This window comes from Saccostrea echinata, unplaced genomic scaffold, assembly GCF_033153115.1.
Source record: "Saccostrea echinata isolate AGI-Se365-2 ecotype Australia unplaced genomic scaffold, CSIRO_AGI_Sech_v1 ptg000010l, whole genome shotgun sequence".
NCBI classification, from domain to species: Eukaryota; Metazoa; Mollusca; class Bivalvia; order Ostreida; family Ostreidae; genus Saccostrea; species Saccostrea echinata.
The window spans coordinates 2940095-2961964 of record NW_026889759.1 but is presented as its reverse complement, the minus strand read 5'-3'; the positions used below and the strand labels follow the sequence as shown (position 1 = coordinate 2961964).

The window sequence follows — 21870 nt, the reverse complement described above, 5'->3', positions numbered from 1 at the left end:
TATAACCTAAAATAAACTACAGACTCTGAAGGGAAAATCTACCCTGTCTATCCAATACTATAATAATAATAAAAGAAGGTGTCTCTAATCTTTATGGATGATTAATTAAAAACAATGCAGCTCAAGACTTAAGCTTGGACGCGATTGAACACTCCACTTCAGTTTGTTCATATGTATAAAAAATAAAAACAGTATAATATGTGAAAACTTTAATATATAATTCATATTTGAATATTAGTTCTATATTGAGAATGTATAATAACCACACGAAAAGATGTGCGAATTGGATTTTTTTTTATTTATATATATGAACCAAGCCCCCCCCTCCCCCCCCCCCCCAGCTAAACGAAAATCCTTTTAACAAGACATCTCGTTCTCAATTTCCAAACAAACACAAACAGGTAAAATAACGTCGCTTGCATCAATCAAAATGCAACCAAAACATTGGCAGGTTCTTTGAATGAAAATTTTCATGGTAAACTGACGTTAAAATATTTTCTTTAAAAAAATATGCACCCCCCCTTTCCCCGCGGAAATTGCAGGACTGTATATATACACCATAGGAGGAACTGATGATTTTACTAAAGATTCTTTACCTTTATCAATATACACTGTGTTGATTTTTAAAAATGTATTTAAGTTTACATGCATGTACACATGTAGACATTCATTTTATATAATTTTTCAACCTGCTTTCCCTTTGTTGTTTTTTTATGTTTGTTTGTTTGTTTTTATTTTATTTTTTTTTTCCCTTATGAAAACGTCGGTCTTCTTTATCGATGAGAAATACATGCACTTACCAACTGAGGAATAATTTAAATTTAACGTGAAAGGGACACCATACATTTTTAAGTAAAAAATACATAACACAGCGTTAGTCGTTAAATTTCTTCAAAGTTTCACATTTTGTGAATAATGCACAGGTTAAGAAATTAAGCTTGGGGAATAATTTATAGGGAAATAAACACAGATGACATGTAGTTTGTTATTTGTTTTTAGAACTTGTACTGAAAAATAATGACGCCACCGTGCCTTCTTTGCTACCCCAGCAGTGTTTGTCGTGTGATTTTAAACTTGTCAGACAACAATTTAAATTGAGTTCAATAAAAATAAACTCCCAAGATACTGATGTACAAGTAACACTAACTGACACAATGCGCCGTTGCTTTATTTTTCTGTTTTTACAGAAAGTTGCACGGTATACCCGATTTCACGGATTCAACGATACCCTGATATCGAGTACTATACGCGATTTCACGGATAATACCCGATTTCGAGTATTCTCTCCAACCTGTTCAATATATACAGACATGTTTTCGTCACTTGCCTAGTGCTACTATTCAGTACACACAGACTTAGGTATACATTTGCCATTAGATACACTAATTATAATAAGTCACCCTGGCTCTCTCTGATTCTTTGTCCACTTTGATAAAGTATCAAACAACTTTATCCAGCCTCATCTACTGTCAATCAGATCACCACAGTGTATACACAGTATACTGTGTACAATAAAATTTTTTTGCTAAATATATAAATAATCTTTATGTCAATCTTTTATATTGCTTTCCAGGCAAGAATCTGACTTTGAGCATGCTTTGCTCATATAAACCAAATATTCATTTTTATTTTGTTTCTATATATATAACATTCTTTCTTGTATTCTCAAATTCTCTTCAATCAAATAACCTGTTAATTAAATTATATATAAGGATTTCTTGATTAACAACATCTAGCAAAGGGGAGTAACTCTCACTTCCTTCACTTACTACAGTTGTGTACTCTGTTTGCCTCCTTAATATCTAGAAGCAAAGAAAAGAATGAGAGCCCCGTCCTTACACTAGAACCCTGACTCTGGGGCCATGAAATTCACAATTTTGGAAGAGACACTCTTCCCCATCATAACTATGCACTTAGTTCATCAGCTTAATACCCAGGAGCAGAGGAGAAGATTTTCAAAGAATAATGCATTTTCAATATATAATCATTAAAGCCCTGCCTTAACACTAAAACCCTGACTCAGGGGCCATGAAATTCATATTTTTGGAAGAGGCATTCTTCCTCATCATAACTATGTACTCAGATTGGCTTAATATCCAGGAGCAGAGGAGGAGATTTTCAAAAAATTAATGTATTTCCACTATATAATCAATACAGCCCTGTCCTAACACTAGAACCCCTGATCCAGGGGCCATGAAATTCACAATTTTGGAAGACGCACTCTTGCTCATCATTATTATGTATTTAGTTCATCGGTACATATCCAGGAGCAGAGAAGGAGATTTTAGAAGAATTATTGCATTTTGACTATAATATCATTAGAGCCCCACCCTAACACCACAACCCCTGACATTGGGGCCATGAATTTCACAATTTCGTAGAGGACTCAATGTTTGTTACAATCATGCCAACAGTCTGTGCTTGATGAACTGGAGTAAAGAAGAAGATTTTTAAAGATTGTATTAATTTTGGTAGTTTTAGCCCCACCCCTCAGGCCCCAGGGGAGTAGGGGTCATAAATTTCACAATTTTTTCCCCTTTACCCATAAATGCTATATGTCAAAATTGGTTAAAATCAGTTCAATGGTTTCAGAGTAGCTGCAGAACTGTAGCTCTCCAAAAAAAAATATTGACAGACTGGAGAGCTACAGTGCCACCCATAGAGAAAACTGTATATTTATTGCGCACAAAAAAATTGCGCTCGATTCTTATTTTATTCCTCCATATATTTAAACTGCCATCTCAAAATATTACTAGCCCAGCATTCCTAACATATTCTTTAACTATTTCGACAACAAAACATTTCACCATAACCGTTGGTAATAGCCCACCTGGGCCTGAAATGGAGACCATCGAAAATTTCGCTCATTTATACTGCCATTTTGGGTGGCAAGGCAGTTCAGCCCACTGCGCTTTGTGCAGATGTCAACTACATCTGTAGTTGATAAAGGTCTAAGAAATTTTATGAAATCGAGCTTTTGTGCAGATGAGGTAAGAATTTGGAGATTAAATCCAGAATTGGGCGCAATTATTGTGTGCAATAAATATACGTTTTTCTCTATGGGTGGCACTGTACCTCTCCAGTCTGTCAATATTTTTTTTTTCCGGAGAGCTACAGTTCTGCAGCTACAAGGGAAGAAGCTCAAAATGTTCAAAAGTTTATGACCGATCGACAACAGATAGCAAAAGGTCACCTGAATGACTCAGGTGACCTTATAAACAATTAGGAAAACAATTCCCTCTCCCCCCCCCCCCCCCCCCCCCCCCCCAACACACACACACAAAAACAGTATGTCCACTAATTTGTTTTAATCAATCATGACTGTAATAAAACTAAACAATGTTCAGTAGTTTGATATATTGAATTTTCTTTAGGTAGATTTGAATAAGAGTTTAATAACAAAATTTAATTAAATTTCTTTCATATTTAAGGACCCTCTATACACCAATGAAAAATGATTTTTAGGCTCTGAGAAAATTAAATCATATAAAGATATAAATATGGAGTTTATCTATTTAATTTTCAACATAGGGTACCTGCCATTTATCCCCAGGAAAAATATTGAAAGACGATGAATTGTTGGTGAACTGAAATCACTGTTGCTTACTTAAATGGCAGAAATACATGCAAATAAGGTGTTCAATTAATTCAACTAGACCAAATGAAATGTTTAGAATGTTTGAATTGATTACAAATTGAATAATAAATTAATATTTCAATTTATTTCATTTTATATCTAAGGCATCTCACTCTAACTGCATAAAAATACCATGGAATTGGAACTCTTTAGTGTGCAGTGTATAGAGGGTTCTTAAACATATATAAAACTTTTTTTTAAAAGTGTTAAAAAACTGAAGAGGGGGGTGTCAGTTATTTATTGTAAAAAATATTACGTCTCCTTGATTTTTTAAAAACTTCTCCCTAAATTTGTTTTGTGGGAGAAGTGAAGTCTCCCTAAAGTCTGGATCTAGGTTGGTCCCTGACATGTACAAAAAATTCTACTTTAAATATATGTCACAGAAATGCTTGAAAGCACCATTTCCTTTGTTATCAGTGTCACTTACATGTTTTGATTAAAAAAGTAAGTAAAAAAAATCAAAAAAACAAAAACAAAAACAAAAACAAAACAAAAAACCAAAAAACAAGAGCCAAAGGGCCTTAACAGTCACCTGAGTATAATACAACAATTCAGAAGATCCATAGAGTATAAAATAAACTGACAGATGAAGCTTTGTTGCCCAAAAGCAAAAGAACTAGCAACAAAATAATTAATCTAGTATTCAGTAACAACTTAGAACAAAGTTCTAGTCTGTCCCCCATTTTAAATCATTATTACCATGCAGACTATTAAGAAAATATTAGTGCAGCAGTACTATTTTACCCTCAAAATATTATCTCTCATATTGGCCTCTGTTAGTCTTAGAAAAACATTTTAAAAATAAGTTATTTTTGTCTAATTTTTACTTGCACATTATTTACAAGTTTACCTGATCATTAAAACTATGAAAGTAATAATAAAAATTCTTGCATAATTCTCTTATTCTATTAACCTTTCAAATACACTATCTACAGTGATTAATTATCAAAGGTGAATGACAAAGGGGAATAACTTCTCTCAGTAGAATTCAAATTAATACAGCCCTGGCCAGGACCACAACACTTGACCAAATGGTCTAAATGTTCAAATCTGGTAAAAACATCCTTGTTTATTAAAACTTTTACTCTGTTTGCCTCCGATATGCCCAGTAGCAGAGAAGATTATCAAAGAAATAATGCATTTTTACTACAAATTCAACACAGCCCTACTCTAACACCTGAACCCATGATCCAAGGTCATGAAATTCACAACCCTCATCCTCTTACTATGCACTTAGTTGAAGATTTTAAAACAATTAACACATTTTCACTATATTATCAATAGAGCCCCTCCCTCTTTCACCAGAACCTCCATGAATTTCACACTTTTGGAACTGGCATCCTTGCTTATCGTAACCATGCACTTAGTTTGTTTAAATAATACCCAAGAGCAGAGAAGATTTTCAAAGAAATAATGCATTTTCAAAGAAAAAGATTTTTAAAGATTGCATTTAAATGCTATTTGCATTGGTTGAATTGGGTTCAGTGGTTTCAGAGAAGAAGATGAAAATGTTCAAATGTTAACACAAGATGCACAACGATGAATGAAAACAGACCTGTAGCAATGACTGGTGATCAGTAAAGTTCACTTGAACCTTTGGTTCAGGTGAGATAAAAAACCTGAGCAATCATATTAAAACTTTCTGATATGATTCTTGTAATATTTGCTAAATGTGAATTTCTGCCCTAGTAGCTTTTATTGAATGAAACATCCTATTTCCACTGTGTCTTAATCTTCACCTTGGAAAGAGGAACATCACTTAACCTTGAATCTCAATTACCCGTATTTTTTGTATATGTTCAAATTGGTGTAGTGGTTTTTTATTGCAGAAGTGAAAAAAATGTAAAAATACACAGAAAATGAGAACATTTAACAAAAAGAAAAATCATTTGAGCTTGCAGACTAATTAAGTTAAAAATCTAGCACTTAAAACTCATACAAAAAACATACAGTACAAAAATGGATTGGCTATTCATTAGCCTCAACACATAAAGACCAACTTTCTATTGTCAAGAATTAATACAAGTGCATACCTTAACAGGTAACTTCAATAGAACAGGTGTGTAGCATTTGCGTAGAAAAATGTTGAACAGGTTTCTCTGACTGCAGTTGTTTGGCTTATAGTCGGGTTTGTGCTTGTAACAACAGATACAGGCATTGCGGCCCTGCTCAGTCCTCATGATATCCAGTGTAAACGCAGCCAGAAAAAAGGTTGTGGACAGTCCAAACAGACCAAGAATTCCAATACAGGAGAAAATACAAAAAGATTTCAAAGCTGGCAAGGACTGAAAATTTCAAAAAGAATACAAAATACATAAAAAGAGTTTTTTTGTAACAATTATTGCCTTTTAAAATATTTTCTTCCATAAACTGAAATAAAAAACTATACATTTATTACCTAGAGGTGGGATGATATACCAATACAAACTGATATTTTCTGCTAAGATACAGTTTACAATACATTGGTACAAAACGATAAACAAACTACCTATCAAAAAATTGAAATGAAAGAAGTTGTCTTGGAAAATGGTGGCTTAATTATATGAAACGAAGAGTCAAGAGATAATATTTTAATATTGAAAACACACTTTAGACCTATTAAGTTGTAGATAAGTGGTGAAACATTTTCATTTTTAAGCATCCTCGGAAGAAAGGACAAGAAAAGCTCAGTTTGTAATTAGTGTGTTATATACAGAAAGGATATTATTATCTATTATCGTCAATCTGGCATTAACAGCTCGGAACAAATCATGGATTCACTACCCGTGTAATTTTCATTAAAAAGAATTTGAATTTTGAAACAATTTTTTTTTTTTTGTAAACTCAACTTAGTTATAGATTTTTTGCAATTCATAATTACGTACATGTTATGTTTTTGATGAATTTTCAATCAATGATACTAATGATCGAACTACATAATTATTTGAAAACTCAACTTGTTTATAGACATTTGGAAATACATACATGTAATACTGTTTTTGTAAATTTTTAATCAATGAAATAGATGAACTTCAAGTATTAATTTCAAAGCAATTGTGATTTGATATAAAATACAGTCAAACCTTGTTATCTCGAACTTGAAGGGACCAAGAAAATACTTCGAGATAACCAAGGATTCGAGATATCCAGGGTAGAATACTTATAAGGAATAAGTAGTTGGGATCTCAAAATTACTTCAACACAGTCTATGTGAAAGTCACTGGACCATCGGTTTTTACTGGTAAAATTTGGTTCGAGTCGGTAAAGAAATTCGAGATACAGGACCGATTGCCCGATGAAAAATTAAGGCCTAAAAATCTGAATTTATATGTACATATTGTCTTATTTTCCACACATATCCTTTATTCTATCCATTTAGCAGTAATGCATGATTAAGTTTAATCTATAACAACCCTGTCATGATCATTTATTTCCAATTCGAATTTCCTCTGTCATGGAATATAGATCTATAGATAGCTCATACACAGATTCGGTTGGGGGAAATCATTTTCATTATTAAACAAGAGTAACCATAATGAAATACTTCAGGAAAGGAATAAATATATTTTAGAGTTACTTCAGGAAAGAAAGAAATATATTTTAAAGTGCATTTTAAAGTTTAAAAAAAAAAATCTTTAACAATGTGAATTTCGTTTGTATGTGTCAATTAACCAGAAAAAGAGAAAATTGTATAGAATTGTACACTACCTTAATTTTAAAAAGGAAGATTATTAATAATAAGCTTGTTCATTTCAATAAAAACATTTTTTTAAAATCTCAACTCTGGATCTATTTGAGGTTCAATTTAACAGTGAGAATACCCCCCCCCCCCCCCTTTTCAATCTCAGTATCATACTGACATATGATTGAATTTTAAAGAAAAAAGGTTGGTCTGGTAAGTAAATGCTTGGTAAAATACATATTTTTACCAGACCTTATGTGCTGTAATAAATTTTACACTTTTGCAAAGAATGTCGACATATCCATGGTATTCGAGATATCCTTGTTCAAGATACCGAAGTTCAACTGTAAATTGTTGTTGATTTATTGTCAAGAAGACAAATATTGAAATAAAATACTAAGACTATTATTGTTTTCTAATTTATCATAATATTGAGATACTTGTATTGTATCATGTTATATGTATTGAGATAACTCCTAGTATTACCAGTTAATTTATTGTACGGAATAATTGTCTTACAAATAGTAACAATGGTATTGTTTTGCATATAATAAAGTCATAATTCACAGTACAGTAAAACACTCTCATAGCAATGTGCCCAGAATGAATAGTTTTGTTTCATCATTTATGTTATTTGTTATATCCATTCATTTCAAGATACATTTTAAAACCTCAGAGAAAGAAAATCACTTCACTGTAAGTGTGAATTTGTTATAAGCATGTTGTAATGTATACTTTAATAAGTAAGAGAAAACAATCACTCACTGTGGTAGCACCTATTCCAAAAGCCAGGATGTCAGTGACTGATGTCACAAGAATGGACACACCAGCGTGTCGTAATAACTTTCCCATCCTCTGGGGTAAGGGCAGACTGAGTTCGTGGTGACTGAGACTCTGGTATGAGCCCACAATAACAAACATGTCATCTACTCCAATACCTGTAAATCAAAGATTCCCTGTATATTTGATATTTGTACATCTTTGGTATAATTTCAAATTTTAATATAAACAGAATCATAATAAACTGTCCATTCTTATATCATTCTGACCTTTTTGGCCAAAAAAGAGGCATATGCATGGTCATGCCAAAATTCATGTGTCTAGACATATTTGATTTGAATGCCTTTGAAGTTTATATACAAAACACTGGATTACTGAAGAAGATGAAAGAAGATGAAATGAAAGTGTACATAACTTTTGTAATTTTAAACCATCTTACCAAGGAGTAGGAACGGCAGAATGGAATGAAGTGGTCCATAGTCCCAACCTGCAGCACTGGATAATCCAAAGGAAAATCCTATAGACATTCCAATCACAATAATGCCAGCCATAGATAAACCAATCTGAAACAGAAAAATATATATGCATTTGATAAAAAATTAGCAGTAGGACGACAGATAAATCTACTTTCTAGCTTGGCTATGAAGTCTCTAGAGAAATTTAAGCTTAAAGAGTTTTTATCACGGATCTAAATTTCTTTAAAATGAAACACTATTATATTCTTGAAACATATAATCATCGTTTAATTATGAAATAATTTTGAAAACAGTCATAATTAGGCAATAAAACGTCCGTTATACAGAGTTCTCGAAGTAAAAATCTCCATTAATTAGATAGGGGTCACGTGGTACTGAAACATCATAGGTGTCAATGGTCAACTAGAACTAGTAAAGCTTTTAGTAAGATAAATATATCAAATAGATTTTGATGTTAAATAAATAGACTACACAATAAGATCGGTGAAAGTTTTGACATCGATGATATTCTATTGGTTATGGATGGTCAATCTTTTATGTATGAACGTCTAGCAGAGAGAAATAACCAAGAAAATATGGCAACAATAGGAGAGGTCACCGAAGACCAAGCCATTGACAACTCAAGACTTCGACTAAATAGAACAAATGACTAAAGTTTGACTTCATAAATATTTATAAATATGAGAATTTTAAATTCTATTTCTTCATTATTTCAATAAATTATACATAAATAAATCCTGTATATCTTCTATCTGTCCCAGTGAATATCATGTACTAGAAATGACACTTCTTCAGTGTTCAATGGCGCCGTAGGCCATTACAAAGACCATTACGAAGTTCACAACATTCCTACTAGATTCTGTGCATGTTGAAAATGCCTGTTGGGTATTTTTTCCGTTTTAAAAGGTACCATGTCCTTAAAATATTTTATAGTATTGGAAAAAATTGTGATCGGACATAAACGATTGTTCTGAAGGGAGACAAAGTCCTTGCATTTGTAGAAAAAGGGTCCCCTTTCACATCTCAGCCAAGTCCAGGAAATGTGAAAAAAGTCTTCCTAAAACCACATATGTGCATCCTAAAGCCACAAATTATACTTTACTAGCCGTCAATTATCCCAATTATCACTTATTTATTTACTAACAGGTTTAAAAGACACAACAAATGAGCAATTTTGTATACACAATAAGTACTTTGCTTGACCAGGATTGACACCTATGACATCAGAGCAATATGCATGCATATAACATGCATATTGAGAAATTCAAACTTTGAATCGCTGAAACATTAACAATATCAATTTTCTAGCAAAGATTTTTAGATATATGATTTTATTCACAGGTAAACTTTGAGAAAAATTTTGAGATGTGATAAAAACCCTTTAATGCACTAGTAATATTGTACCCTTTGTTCTACACAGTTGAGCCTCCCAAAGACAATGAATAGGTAAAGAATCACTAGGAAATAACCAATTGTGAGCAGGGTCACATCTTTCAAAATAGCACCACCTCCTTCCTCACTCCGACTGAAATAAACATTGAAACAACCTGAGTCATGTTTTATATCCATCTATATAAGTTTATAATGTACATGTATATCCAATCTATTTGGATTTTCCAGTGACAATTAATTGGGACACATCAGTTCCTTTGTCTGACCCTCATAACAAAATATAACATTATATAATATAATAATAATATAATAATATATTATATAAAATGATAAAATATAACACTTTGAAAGTGTATAATGCTAACGCAAAGGCTTGGCAATTTATAGCATTCCCATTCCCTAAAAAAAATCATTATCCAAATCCATCTAAACAAAGCTTTGATAAAATTTCACAAAAGTTTCCAAAGTTATACATGTAAGCAGGCAAACTAAATCAAAAACACAAATTGTTAAGAAGGAGAAATTATTACTTTACCAAGCATTGAATGTACCTACCTGACAGTTGCAAAATAATACACCTGGATTCCTGCTTCCTGAAGACTCTTGGCCTTTTCCACAGCCTTTTTCTCCCAATCAATTGCAGCTGTTTTGTTATTTTCATTTGTCTGAAACCCAAGAAAACACCATCTCTCAAGGATTCTCTTATATATCATAAACATATAAACTTTTCTTGTCAGTATTTTTCAAAAAACAATATAAGATAGAAACTTAATACAAATACATTAAATTTCAAATTTCTTCATTCATATGTGTAATTTTATATATATATATATATTATTTTGAGAATTAAAGTTTATTCCTGAAATGATGTAAAATTTTCAACACTTACAAAACCAAAAATAAACATGTAAACAAGAATAGATATGGGATACCCCATATCCAAGATATTCGACTTTTAATTTATTCGAATTTTCATTGTGCTCAGATGATTTCTAATAAAAAAAACAAGTATTTACTGACAAAACGTCAGAGATACTCAAGCTGTAGAAAGTCATAATAAAAGTGCCATAAATATCCTAAAACGACAAAATATTTAGGCTACTGAGTTTCAACATCTTTTGTTGAATAAAATATGCATGTACTAGGAAACAAACTGCATGTTCATATATAACGTTAGATGTAGATGCATGTAGTGACTATCACAAAGTCGCTAAAAATAGTTTTAATTTCACATAGAACATAGACTAAATATAATTAATCGTATAATTTTAAAAATGTATTTAACACCTCGTTCATTTTCAGGAATATTCAAACCAAATAGCATGTTACAGGCCTGTAGCAACGTTTTCAAAGTGAAGGGGGGGGGGGGGCTCCGAAAAAAATCCCGCGTACTATATGGGCCTGTGCTACATGTGTACCATCTAACTTTCCAATGATATAATCTTCTGTAAAAAAAAAATTCAAATCATGTTCTAGCCGTTATGGATTATGAAAGATAGCCCATTTTTTTTAAATAGCAAAACTATAGATCTATCAAGGATAGATTTTAATTTATTTTTTTAATTTTGTGCTATTAAATTACTATCACCCATAGGCAGATGTTAAAGATAGTCAACATGTCACCTTTTAGAACGAATGAACTTGTAATCAATGAACTTGTCCAGAGAGATGCATTGACGGCCGTTGTTAAACGCAAAGGAAAGCGCGAGATCGGTTGCGGCTATGGAGCATCACTGAATATTCCTTCGTCATAGGATTGAATCCGACATTTAACACTTAATATAGATTTTGAATATACAGATGTTTTGAAGATAAACTTAGTATATTTTCGTGTTTTTAAACTGAGTAGATCGATGACCTAGTCTCGTTTTAGATAACTCAGCCCCTCTAGCCCAATTTAGGGCTTGAGTAAAAAACCTGCACTTCTTATGAAACTGGTGTATAGTTCTAAACTTCTTCATTTCCGTAGCAAATACTGATACCCAGTCTACGTGATCTAAGCGTCTCTAGCAAACGGTGCACACACCTGTGCTTGCAAGACCAAATAGCCTAAGTCTACACACGTGCGAAGATCCTTTCAGACGAGCTCGGAACATTACGTTGCTTTGCCGAGAGGTTACGATTGCAGGTGTTTAACCATAATAACCATTCCGTTTTTCATTAAAAGAGAGAAAAAAAAACACACAGTTAATGATTAACATATCCATTCAAAAGAAATTATAAGGCAATGAACGAACAATAATAATGACAGTAATATAACTGGTGAAAAGATTTATCATTATCAATCGAAGTATGACCTATATATTTTCGGGAAAAAGACTGAGGAGGCAGCGAGCGTAGGAATATGAAAACTTTTTATTTGCTTTTCCGGGGAAAAGATGATTTTCTTAAAATCTTTTTACGTTAATTTTGTTTTCTTTAACGTATTAAATATACATCATTATTCTTAACATTTGTTGTAATCTTGTATCTACTGATCATGAATGGAACTATTTTCGTCGGAGCAATTGTGTGAAGAGTACCTGACTTTAGTAATATATCTTGAATAGATAATATGCACTGATCGAATATATTAAAAAGGTACAGTCAGGGGACATAATTATTCCCCACTCCATATGGAAATTGCACCATATTTCACTTCTATTCCATCCCAAAGTTCATAATTTTTCATAGTAAAGTCTAGGATTGAATAAGTAAAGATGATAAGCTTTAAGATGTCAAAATTTTCATCAACAAAATTCTGTCACAAAGAGGATGGGGATATCTCTTTTGCAGTGTATGCACAAGACATCTTTATTGGCCAGTAATTTTGGAAATCACCCCCAGTGAGCTGGCGAAATGTTTACCGGTATACTGCTCAATAGCACAGCTGGCTTCAACAGCACTTTATACATGTAAATGTAATTTGAAATATTGGCTTTGGGACACAATTTCCAAAGCATGTATGATAAAAGTCCAAAATCAATATCATCTCAAAATTGCCTAACATCAATATAATGTATACAATCTGCATCTATATATATATATGATACAATAACATAAACCAGAAGTCTCTGTCGAGACTGTAGCTCTACTGGTTTGTACTTATAACAAAGGCTAGGACTTGAAACTTTGCAACAGCAATAAATAGAATAATGATCCTTGATTTAGCCTCTTGTTGTGGCAAGATTGCAATCAGACTAAAACTGTAGGAGGAGTAGCCTTTAAAAAGAATTTTACAGAAATTTCGATTTTAGTTACCATGGCAACATCATTCATCAAAAATCAAAAAATGACACACAGCATTATGCATCTCAGTGTAGTCTACTTGCATGCCACGTTATATTAAATCAGACCAAACTGTAGGAGGAGTAGCATTTTGAAAGTATTTCACAGAAATTTCTATTTTTAATAACCATGGCAACACTTTTCATTGAAATCAAAAACCAATATGCAGAATTATGTATCTTAGTGTAGTCTAACTGTGTGCAAAGTTATATTGAAATCAAACAAAAACTGTAGGAGGAGTAGCATTTTGAAAGTATCTCACAGAAATTTCTATTTTTAGTAACCAAGGCAACACTGTTCATCGAAATCAAAAACTGAATTGTGTATCTTAGTGTAGTCTACTTGTGTGCCAAGTTATACTGAAAGCGGACCAAAACTGTAGGAGGAGTAACGTTTTGAAAAATTGTTTACAGACATACAGACGGACAGACAGCTGGACAGAGGGACGGACAACGGACACCTTACTATTGCATAAGCTCTTCTGGTCTCTGACCAGTAGAGCTAAAAATCAGGTGCATTTAACAAATTACATATACCCGGTATACCAAAGTGATCCCTGCTAATACATATATTGCCATTATAAATTACAAAAATTTCTGTTCAGCCACAAACCTAAGCTACAAGTATTAACTTTCTAGTGGGACTAAAGAATCTTTAAGACATTCCTAGCAATTTCTGTTTTCAATGGAACTTCCAGACAGGCAGTTTTGGACACTGCTGCATAAGTAATGGTACAACTACTCACTCCATCAATATAAAAGGTGATGTAGGCTGCCTTGGCACCCGTTATTGTTGATCCAGATGTTGTTCTCCCTCCAAGATACTTTGTGGCTTCCCAAGGGGATGAGTACATGGGACTAAAATGGAGGAAAATATAAACTGTAACCTGATTTCTTCAGAGTCGGGTTTACAAGGGGTACAATGTGAAACACAAAAATGCTTTTTTAATATTTACCGGTACAATATATGTCCCCCTTTCTCCTAGTGGAGAAAAGGGAAGGGGATTTATTCATTTGTATTTATTACAGATAATTAACTAATATAGCTCTTTATGTTGTCAATCCATAGATACCAGTATATCAACTTCTCCAAGCATTTCAACTTTGCATGAAGAGCAAGGTTCATGTCAATAATTATACAATACATGTAAATCATTAAAGTAGTTTTTATCAATGCATGTCAGAACAAATTTTGGGACTTTCCCAATCTTATTTTTTAACTTTATCAACCTAAATTCAAGAGTGAATGGATATAGGTTTTGGGTACGATATTTCTAATTGATTCACATACAAGTATGTTAAATACAGCCTTGATTTCATTGCCTTTTTTCTGAACAAATTCTATTTTTGCTCCAATTAAAATTGGCACTTTTTCTCCTTTTGTCATTATTTATTATGTGTATCATTTAAAATGCATTTCAAATTTTGTGGTTGTATTAGAACTGCCAAATATTCTTTTTAAACTAAATGTGCCGTAACGCCACGAATGCCCCTGCAGGCAGCCAAAAATTCAAATGCCATATTTTAGTTTTAAATTTGTTTGTACGAAAAAATTTTTTTCTACGTTCAAGACTCTGGCAAAAATCACTGGACCACGACCAAATTCAAACTTGACCTGTATTTTCTGGCAAAATACCTGCACATGCAATTTCAACCTTATATATACATCCCTACAAAAGAAAGAGAGCGGAAACTGAAAATTTCTTGTTTTTTCTAAGTTCAAGAGGGATAACTCTGTCAAAAATCATTGGACCATGACCAAATTCGAACTTGACCTGTGTATTTTTACGATGTATCCATATTTAAAATTTGAGTTGAATGTATGCAACTGTTGCTGAGATAATGAACGGAAAGTCAATGATGACTGAATGACAGAATGACCGAACAAGGTAACACAATATGCCCCCGGCCATTTTATGGCAGGGGCATAAAAAATCAAATTAAGCTATGCTCAACTTTTTTTTTTTTTGGTCTTGGCAATATAAGAAATATAACTGATTCAATTCACATTTAATTCAACGATATGAATTCGTCTTGTATTCAATACAATATAGAAATACAGAAGCAAAGTGTATGTGCTGTCTAGTTACATTACAGCACTTATCATCATTGGAAACAGCAGCAATAATCACAAGGCTATATTATTTACCTGGTTGTTATTGTGTTTACATCTGACTGTATTGTTGCTGCATTTAGACCACCAATGGTAGCACTATTGTATGACCACAGCTCCAATACACTTGTTACCAGGCAATTTCCATTAGATCTAAAAAGAAAATGACTGCAAATCACATCACAGCCTTTTACTATGGCAAACAAATTGTAAACAATATCACAAAATCGACACTACAGTTTTTTCTTATAAGACTGATATACCCTCTGTAGGGAAACAAAACTTGGTACATTTCAAACAAAAGGCCCATGGGCCACAGCGCTCACCTGAGTAACCTTGGCCTTGCTGTTTTTCACCTGATTCCCCCCCCCCCCCCGTAGTACTTATTGTGGCCCCGCCCTACCCCCAGGGGGTCATGATTTGAACAATTAGAATCTACACTACCCAGGGATGCTTCCACATAAGCTTCAGCTTTTCTGGCCCAGTGGTTCTTGAGAAGAAGATTTTTAAAGACTTTTTTCTGCATATTTCAACATAAAACTTGGATTACCTAATGTGGCCCCACCCTACCCCCGGGGGTCATGATTTGAACAATTTAGAATCTACACTACCCCACGATGCTTCCACATAAGTTTCAGCTTTTCTGGCCCAGTGGTTCTTGAGAAGAAGATTTTTTAAGATTTTTACTACATATTTCAATGTAAAACTTGGATTCCCTATTGTGGCCCCGCTCTACCCCCGGGGGTCATGATTTGAACAATTTAGAATCTACACTACCCCACGATGCTTCCACATAAGTTTCAGCTTTTCTGGCCCAGTGGTTCTTGAGAAGAAGATTTTTTAAGATTTTTACTACATATTTCAATGTAAAACTTGGATTCCCTATTGTGGCCCCGCTCTACCCCCGGGGGTCATGATTTGTACAATTTAGAATCTACACTACCCCAAGATGCTTCCACTTAAGTTTCAGCTTTTCTGGCTCAGTGGTTCTTGAGAAGAAGATTTTTAAAGACTTTTTCTGCATATTTCAACGTAAAACTTGGATTACCTAATGTGGCCCCGCCCTACCCCCGGGGGTCATGATTTGAACAATTTAGAATTTACACTACCCCAGGATGCTTCCACATAAGTTTCAGCTTTTCTGGCCAAGTGGTTCTTGAGAAGAAGATTTTTTAAGATTTTTACTACATATTTCAATGTAAAACTTGGATTCCCTATTGTGGCCCCGCCCTACCCCCGGGGTCATGATTTGAACAATTTAGAATCTACACTACCCTAGGATGCTTCCACTTAAGTTTCAGCTTTTCTGGCCCAGTGGTTCTTGAGAAGAAGATTTTTAAAGATTTTTACTACATATTTCAATGTAAAACTTGGATTCCCTATTGTGGCCCTGCCCTACCCCCGGGGGTCATGATTTGAACAATTTAGAATCTACACTACCCCGGGATGCTTCCACTTAAGTTTCAGCTTTTCTGGTCCAGTGATTCTTGAGAAGAAGATTTTTTAATGACCCCACCCAATTTTTGTATTTTCTTGATTATCTCCCCTTTGAAGGGGACTTGGCCCTTCATTTTAACAATTTAAACTCCCCTTCACCCAAGGATGCTTTGTACCAAGTTTGGTTAAAATTGGCCCAGTGGTTCTTGAGAAGAAGTCGAAAATGTGAAAAGTTTACAGACGGACGGACGGACGGACGACGGACAATGGGTGATCAGAAAAGCTCACTTGAGCTTTCAGCTCAGGTGAGCTAAAAATATGTTGTGACAAAAAACACCCATAGATGCACTAAATTGTTGAGTTTGCTCTGTATGTCACTTGTGGTAAGCTGGGAACAAAGTAAACATGTACAGACTTGAAATGTAAAATATAGGTCAGATGCAGTACTTAATGCATGTATGGCATCTGATAAGCTTTGAACTAGTTACATCCTGAGCCAATGAAGTGTAAAATATAGGTTAGATGCACCATCCAGTGCATGCATCATACAGCATAAGCTCTCTGTGCAGATTTGGTTTGTACAGCAAAATATGATTACAGCCAATACAGATCAATATCACAAATTTATTCTTACAATAAACTAATAAATTTCCATCTAGTGCTAGCATATAATGAACTACTACATGTAACTGCATATAACAAATTACTGAAATAAAAAAGAATTTAAGTCCCTCTGGTGCTTTTTTTTCCTTTTGTGAGAAGCTAGAAACATCCACAAATATGGTCCTAAATGAGAGCCAGCAAAATATTTTTGTCAGGTGCAGTCTTTTGAAGAGAATAAAAATATATGCAAATTTTGTAAAAATATCCTTTGGTAACTAGCCAGAAAGCTGAGCTCATCTTTTGTGTCTCAGAATAAGTAATAAAATCATCCATAGAATACTTGTGATTGTCAATCTCAAACATCTGATTAAAATATCATATAAGAATTAATAATAATAAAAGATTTGAAACATGTATTTATCATAAATGTATCAGATCAATGATACATTTAGTTTCAGAGACTTACTTGAAACATATTGATGAATAATCATTTCCCGAGTCTGAAGTGACCGCTGTTATGTTATCATAGATATTATAAATCTAAAATATGAAAATAAATTGTCTTAAATGCGTCAAAAATATTTTTAATAGTCGTGCTATAACTCATTCATTAAATTTTCTTATCAATTGATGTACATGGTTAGTAAGGTTTATTAAAAAATCTTTCACTTTTTTTTGCACTTTAACACAAAAATTTCATCAAAACTTACACTATACATTGTAGTAGGATCCATTACATTGTTGGCAACAAGAATAAGGTAGAAAAATCTTGTTGTTGATGGATATACACTGTCCACATATTTTTTGTGTTCCATAAGCTCCGAATCCGATGGCACCCAGATCACACTGTTGTCTTCATTTTCTCCAAATTTGATATTTCCTATACAGAAAAGGCCAACAATAACTGTTGCGGTGAGTATTGTCTTCCAAGGATGTGTTGCCATAAATGTGCCAATCCTGCCAAAGTACAAAAGATATTTACAAATAACTATTTCACACTTTTTGATATAACTTAACAATCCTAATTGTCTAGTGGTATTATTACTTATTAGGTTTGCACAATTTTTTTTCACATATGGATGATAGCATAATTTTATTAACCATGTTGTCCTTTTTATTTTGTAACTAGCCATCTACAGAATGACATATAGACATCAGGCACGTGATGTCTGTTATCCAATGACTAAGCGTTATTCTAGTCCAAGCCAAAAAACATGTGATGTATAATGCTTTGCCATTCAATCAAACTTCTCCTAATTAATATAATATTCATACACCTGCTTGTGTTGTATTACATTCCTGGTTGGCAATTTCACATGACACTGATTTTTCCTATAAAGTTTGCATATACAGCTGTATAACACAAAAAAATTATATCACATGTTGCAGTGAAGAATATTAGAATTTCATAAGTTAATCTTTTTTCATGCACAATTTTAAGCTTGATAGCTCTCTGGAATGCAAAGAAACCTCACAATGATGTGGAATGAAAAAGAAAAATAGGCAATAAGATGTGGTAATCTTCTACTCCTAACACTTATGACTACCAACATCAAAATGACTATTCAGTCACTAGTGGTGTGAACATATAATTTTTTGGAATATGAAGACAAAGGTGCATGTGAATATAAAAACATGCAGTATTTTTCACACAAATTTGAGAAGCTTCTCTACATCCTGCTTATTTTGGAAAAATCATCAATATTTTGGGATAATGGGAATTTTTCAAAATTGAAAAGACCAGCGATAAGCCTACGAATTAACAGTAACATTTAGTATTTGATGTAGTTGCATTATCAATACCTGTAGATTCATCAATTTCTTTGCTACACCTCTAATACAGTAGTCTTTAAAAAAAGTTCTTTAATTGAACAAGTCCCAAACCCCAGAGACCCAAGATTGAATGGAGAGGGGGGTCAAGTTCTCCCTCTAAAAAGAAAATAGCAAAAAAATTAAAAATGCAATTAATATGCAGGTATAAACAAGCACTAGGACAACTTTTGGCTGCTAAACTTAAAAAAATACATAACAAATACGGATGTTGTGGAGATAGCTACAATAAATCAATTTTGAGGATTGTTTTCATTTTTTTCATCTGATGTGAGAAATTCTCATCTTTTTACTTGTGCCCACTTTACCTGTTGATTAATAAAAACTGTAATTGATTAATAACCAATTTTTTTAATAATATTTTTCTGAGAGAAAATTTAGATCTCTGTCACCAAGATGCATAAATATCATATTGAAAGGGGTGGATAAAATTAACTTTTTTTCTTCCATAGAGATGACCTTTTCTTCCAGAATTTTATTGAAATTTGCAACATAATTTCATTGCAATTTTTCAAATTGCACAGTCACTAAGGGGAAAAATACATCCAATGAATAAAATGTTTGTAACCAAAATATGCAACTTACTTAATGTTTTTATTGAAGACAAATGATATATTTTCCTTGAGCAGAATATCCTACAGATATTCACAGACTGGTCAAAAATACAAGAGGCTTTTATTTTTGCAAAGAAAATATGATGGCATGCAAATAAAGATTAAAGTGAACACAAAACTGTAATTTGGATTTTTTTTTATTTATAGACACATATATAATCCTTGTGAGCTAATTTTTTCACAATTTTTTAAAGTTATCAAGGATAACATCTTAATAGGTTGAAAATACAATATGCCAGGATACATATTTCATTGTTTACACACATATAAATAGAAATTCTTACTTTTCAAACCCTGTCTCAAAGAACCAGATGATACCATTCGCCACCCTCTGCAGTATGTTAGGTTTCTTCTCCTCCTTTGATGCTGGAATGTGGCCGTTGGTGGTTCCATTCATACTCGGCTTCTCCTGCTGCCTAGTCATATTGAATCAAGTCACTGAAAAGTCTTTTTCTCTAGTCCTTGCGTCTGCTTCCTACTAGTACTCTGTTTATTTTATCGATTTCCTAGCATATATCCACTTTCTTATGGTATCTCAAGTGCATTGGAGTCAAATTATTATATTTTCATAACTCATTTCTAACGTCACGTTTTTTTCAGTTACATAACATTGTTTAGAAACACCCACTTTGAGAATAATCCAATCGTCTCTCTGTGCACACAATGCAACGAGTAATTCGGGTATTTTACGGCTTACGGTTGACTACGATCAATATACCATCACGTGTATCTACACACGATACCCGTGGATTTTTAACAATCAACGAAAGCTTCAAGGGTCAATGATTTTTACATAGCATTTTAAACTCGTCGTCGTGTAGGCCTATCTTTACATCCGCTTTCACGTAACGTGTACATATTTCATTTTTACTGTAAAACGTTTTATTAGTTCATTAGCTTACACTAAAACATTTTTCATGACAATTTCTTAATAAAAATATCTTTAAAATAAATAAAAAGATTATAGCCTAAACCTAATCACCATGATCACCCGTATCCATTTGATCAGTTTCTCCAACCGTTTTTGAACTTCCGGATGACGGTCACGTGATCACTATTGATGATGCCAGTGCACTTGTACTCCATGTGTTCCCGGTTTACACGTTACAGGTTTTGTAAGAGACTCTAATAATATATAATAGGTTCCAAGTACGCATTGACCTGTTTCTAGTTTTCAAATCTTTATATGTCTTTGCTTCTGCTTTAAGTGCAATGTTACAACGCGAAATGTAATAACAACACAAAATTATTACATTTTCGCTATTACATTTTGCATCGACATCAATGCAGAATGTAATAACGCAAAATGTAATAAAATACTTTAAACATGTTAAATACTAGTAGGCTTATTACAATTTGCATTATTACAATTTGCGTCGAGATTAGCACAGATTGTAATAATGTACTTTCTGATAATTACATTTTGCGTTATTTAATTCATGGCCATAGGAACCGGGGGGGGGGGGGCAAGGGGGAGGGGCGTGCCCCCCAAATAATTTTGCCGATATATAGATTACTATAGGAAACATAGATACTATATGCTTGTGCCCCCTCAATAAAAACTTTTTTTTTTTTTTGCTTGTCGAGGAATTTTTGGTAGTTGACGACCTTTTTATTTTTTTTTGCTTGTCAGATAATTTTTGCTTTTGGTAGTGCCCTCTCAACTGTCAACTGAAAATGTATGGCTGTGCCCCCCCCCCCCCCAACTGAATTTGCTTCCTACGGGCCTGTAATTTTTGCGTTGAGAGCAACGCAAAATGTAATAAAATAAAAATGTAACATTTATACAAAACAATATTTTTTTTGTATCGTGTTCAACGCAAAGCATCATAAAATTGATTTAAACGTATCTTTAATGTTATAAAATTATGAATAGGTATTGTGCCGAAGTGGATGAGTCGGTTAGGAGTATGAAATGCTTTTAAGGTCCTTCATTTAATTTTCCTTTATTTATGCATAAATAAAGCTTTGTCTCATAGAATTTTGAGTTTTTGTTTCCTGATAATTTTTTACATTGCACGCTTCTATCATAAAAAATTGTATATCCACTGAATACTAGTG

At 33.2% G+C, this 21870-nt stretch overlaps 1 protein-coding gene across 2 annotated transcripts in view; it reads right to left on the bottom strand.

Annotated features, from left to right (window-relative positions):
• The window catches only part of LOC133184151 (protein patched homolog 1-like), a 51133-nt gene extending 30541 nt beyond the window's left edge, over nt 1-20592 (bottom strand). For both annotated transcript variants that reach the window (XM_061319038.1, XM_061319039.1), the window contains exons 1-10: nt 20094-20592; nt 18076-18322; nt 17832-17905; nt 15362-15478; nt 13959-14070; nt 10502-10611; nt 9959-10079; nt 8518-8641; nt 8064-8236; nt 5671-5922 (exon numbers count right to left, since the gene is read on the bottom strand). In XM_061319038.1, the coding sequence (XP_061175022.1) occupies nt 5671-5922; nt 8064-8236; nt 8518-8641; nt 9959-10079; nt 10502-10611; nt 13959-14070; nt 15362-15478; nt 17832-17905; nt 18076-18322; nt 20094-20233 (1470 nt within the window). In that variant the 5' untranslated portion in view covers nt 20234-20592. The remainder of the gene's footprint in view (nt 1-5670; nt 5923-8063; nt 8237-8517; nt 8642-9958; nt 10080-10501; nt 10612-13958; nt 14071-15361; nt 15479-17831; nt 17906-18075; nt 18323-20093) is intronic.
• Nucleotides 20593-21870: the final 1278 nt, after the last annotated feature.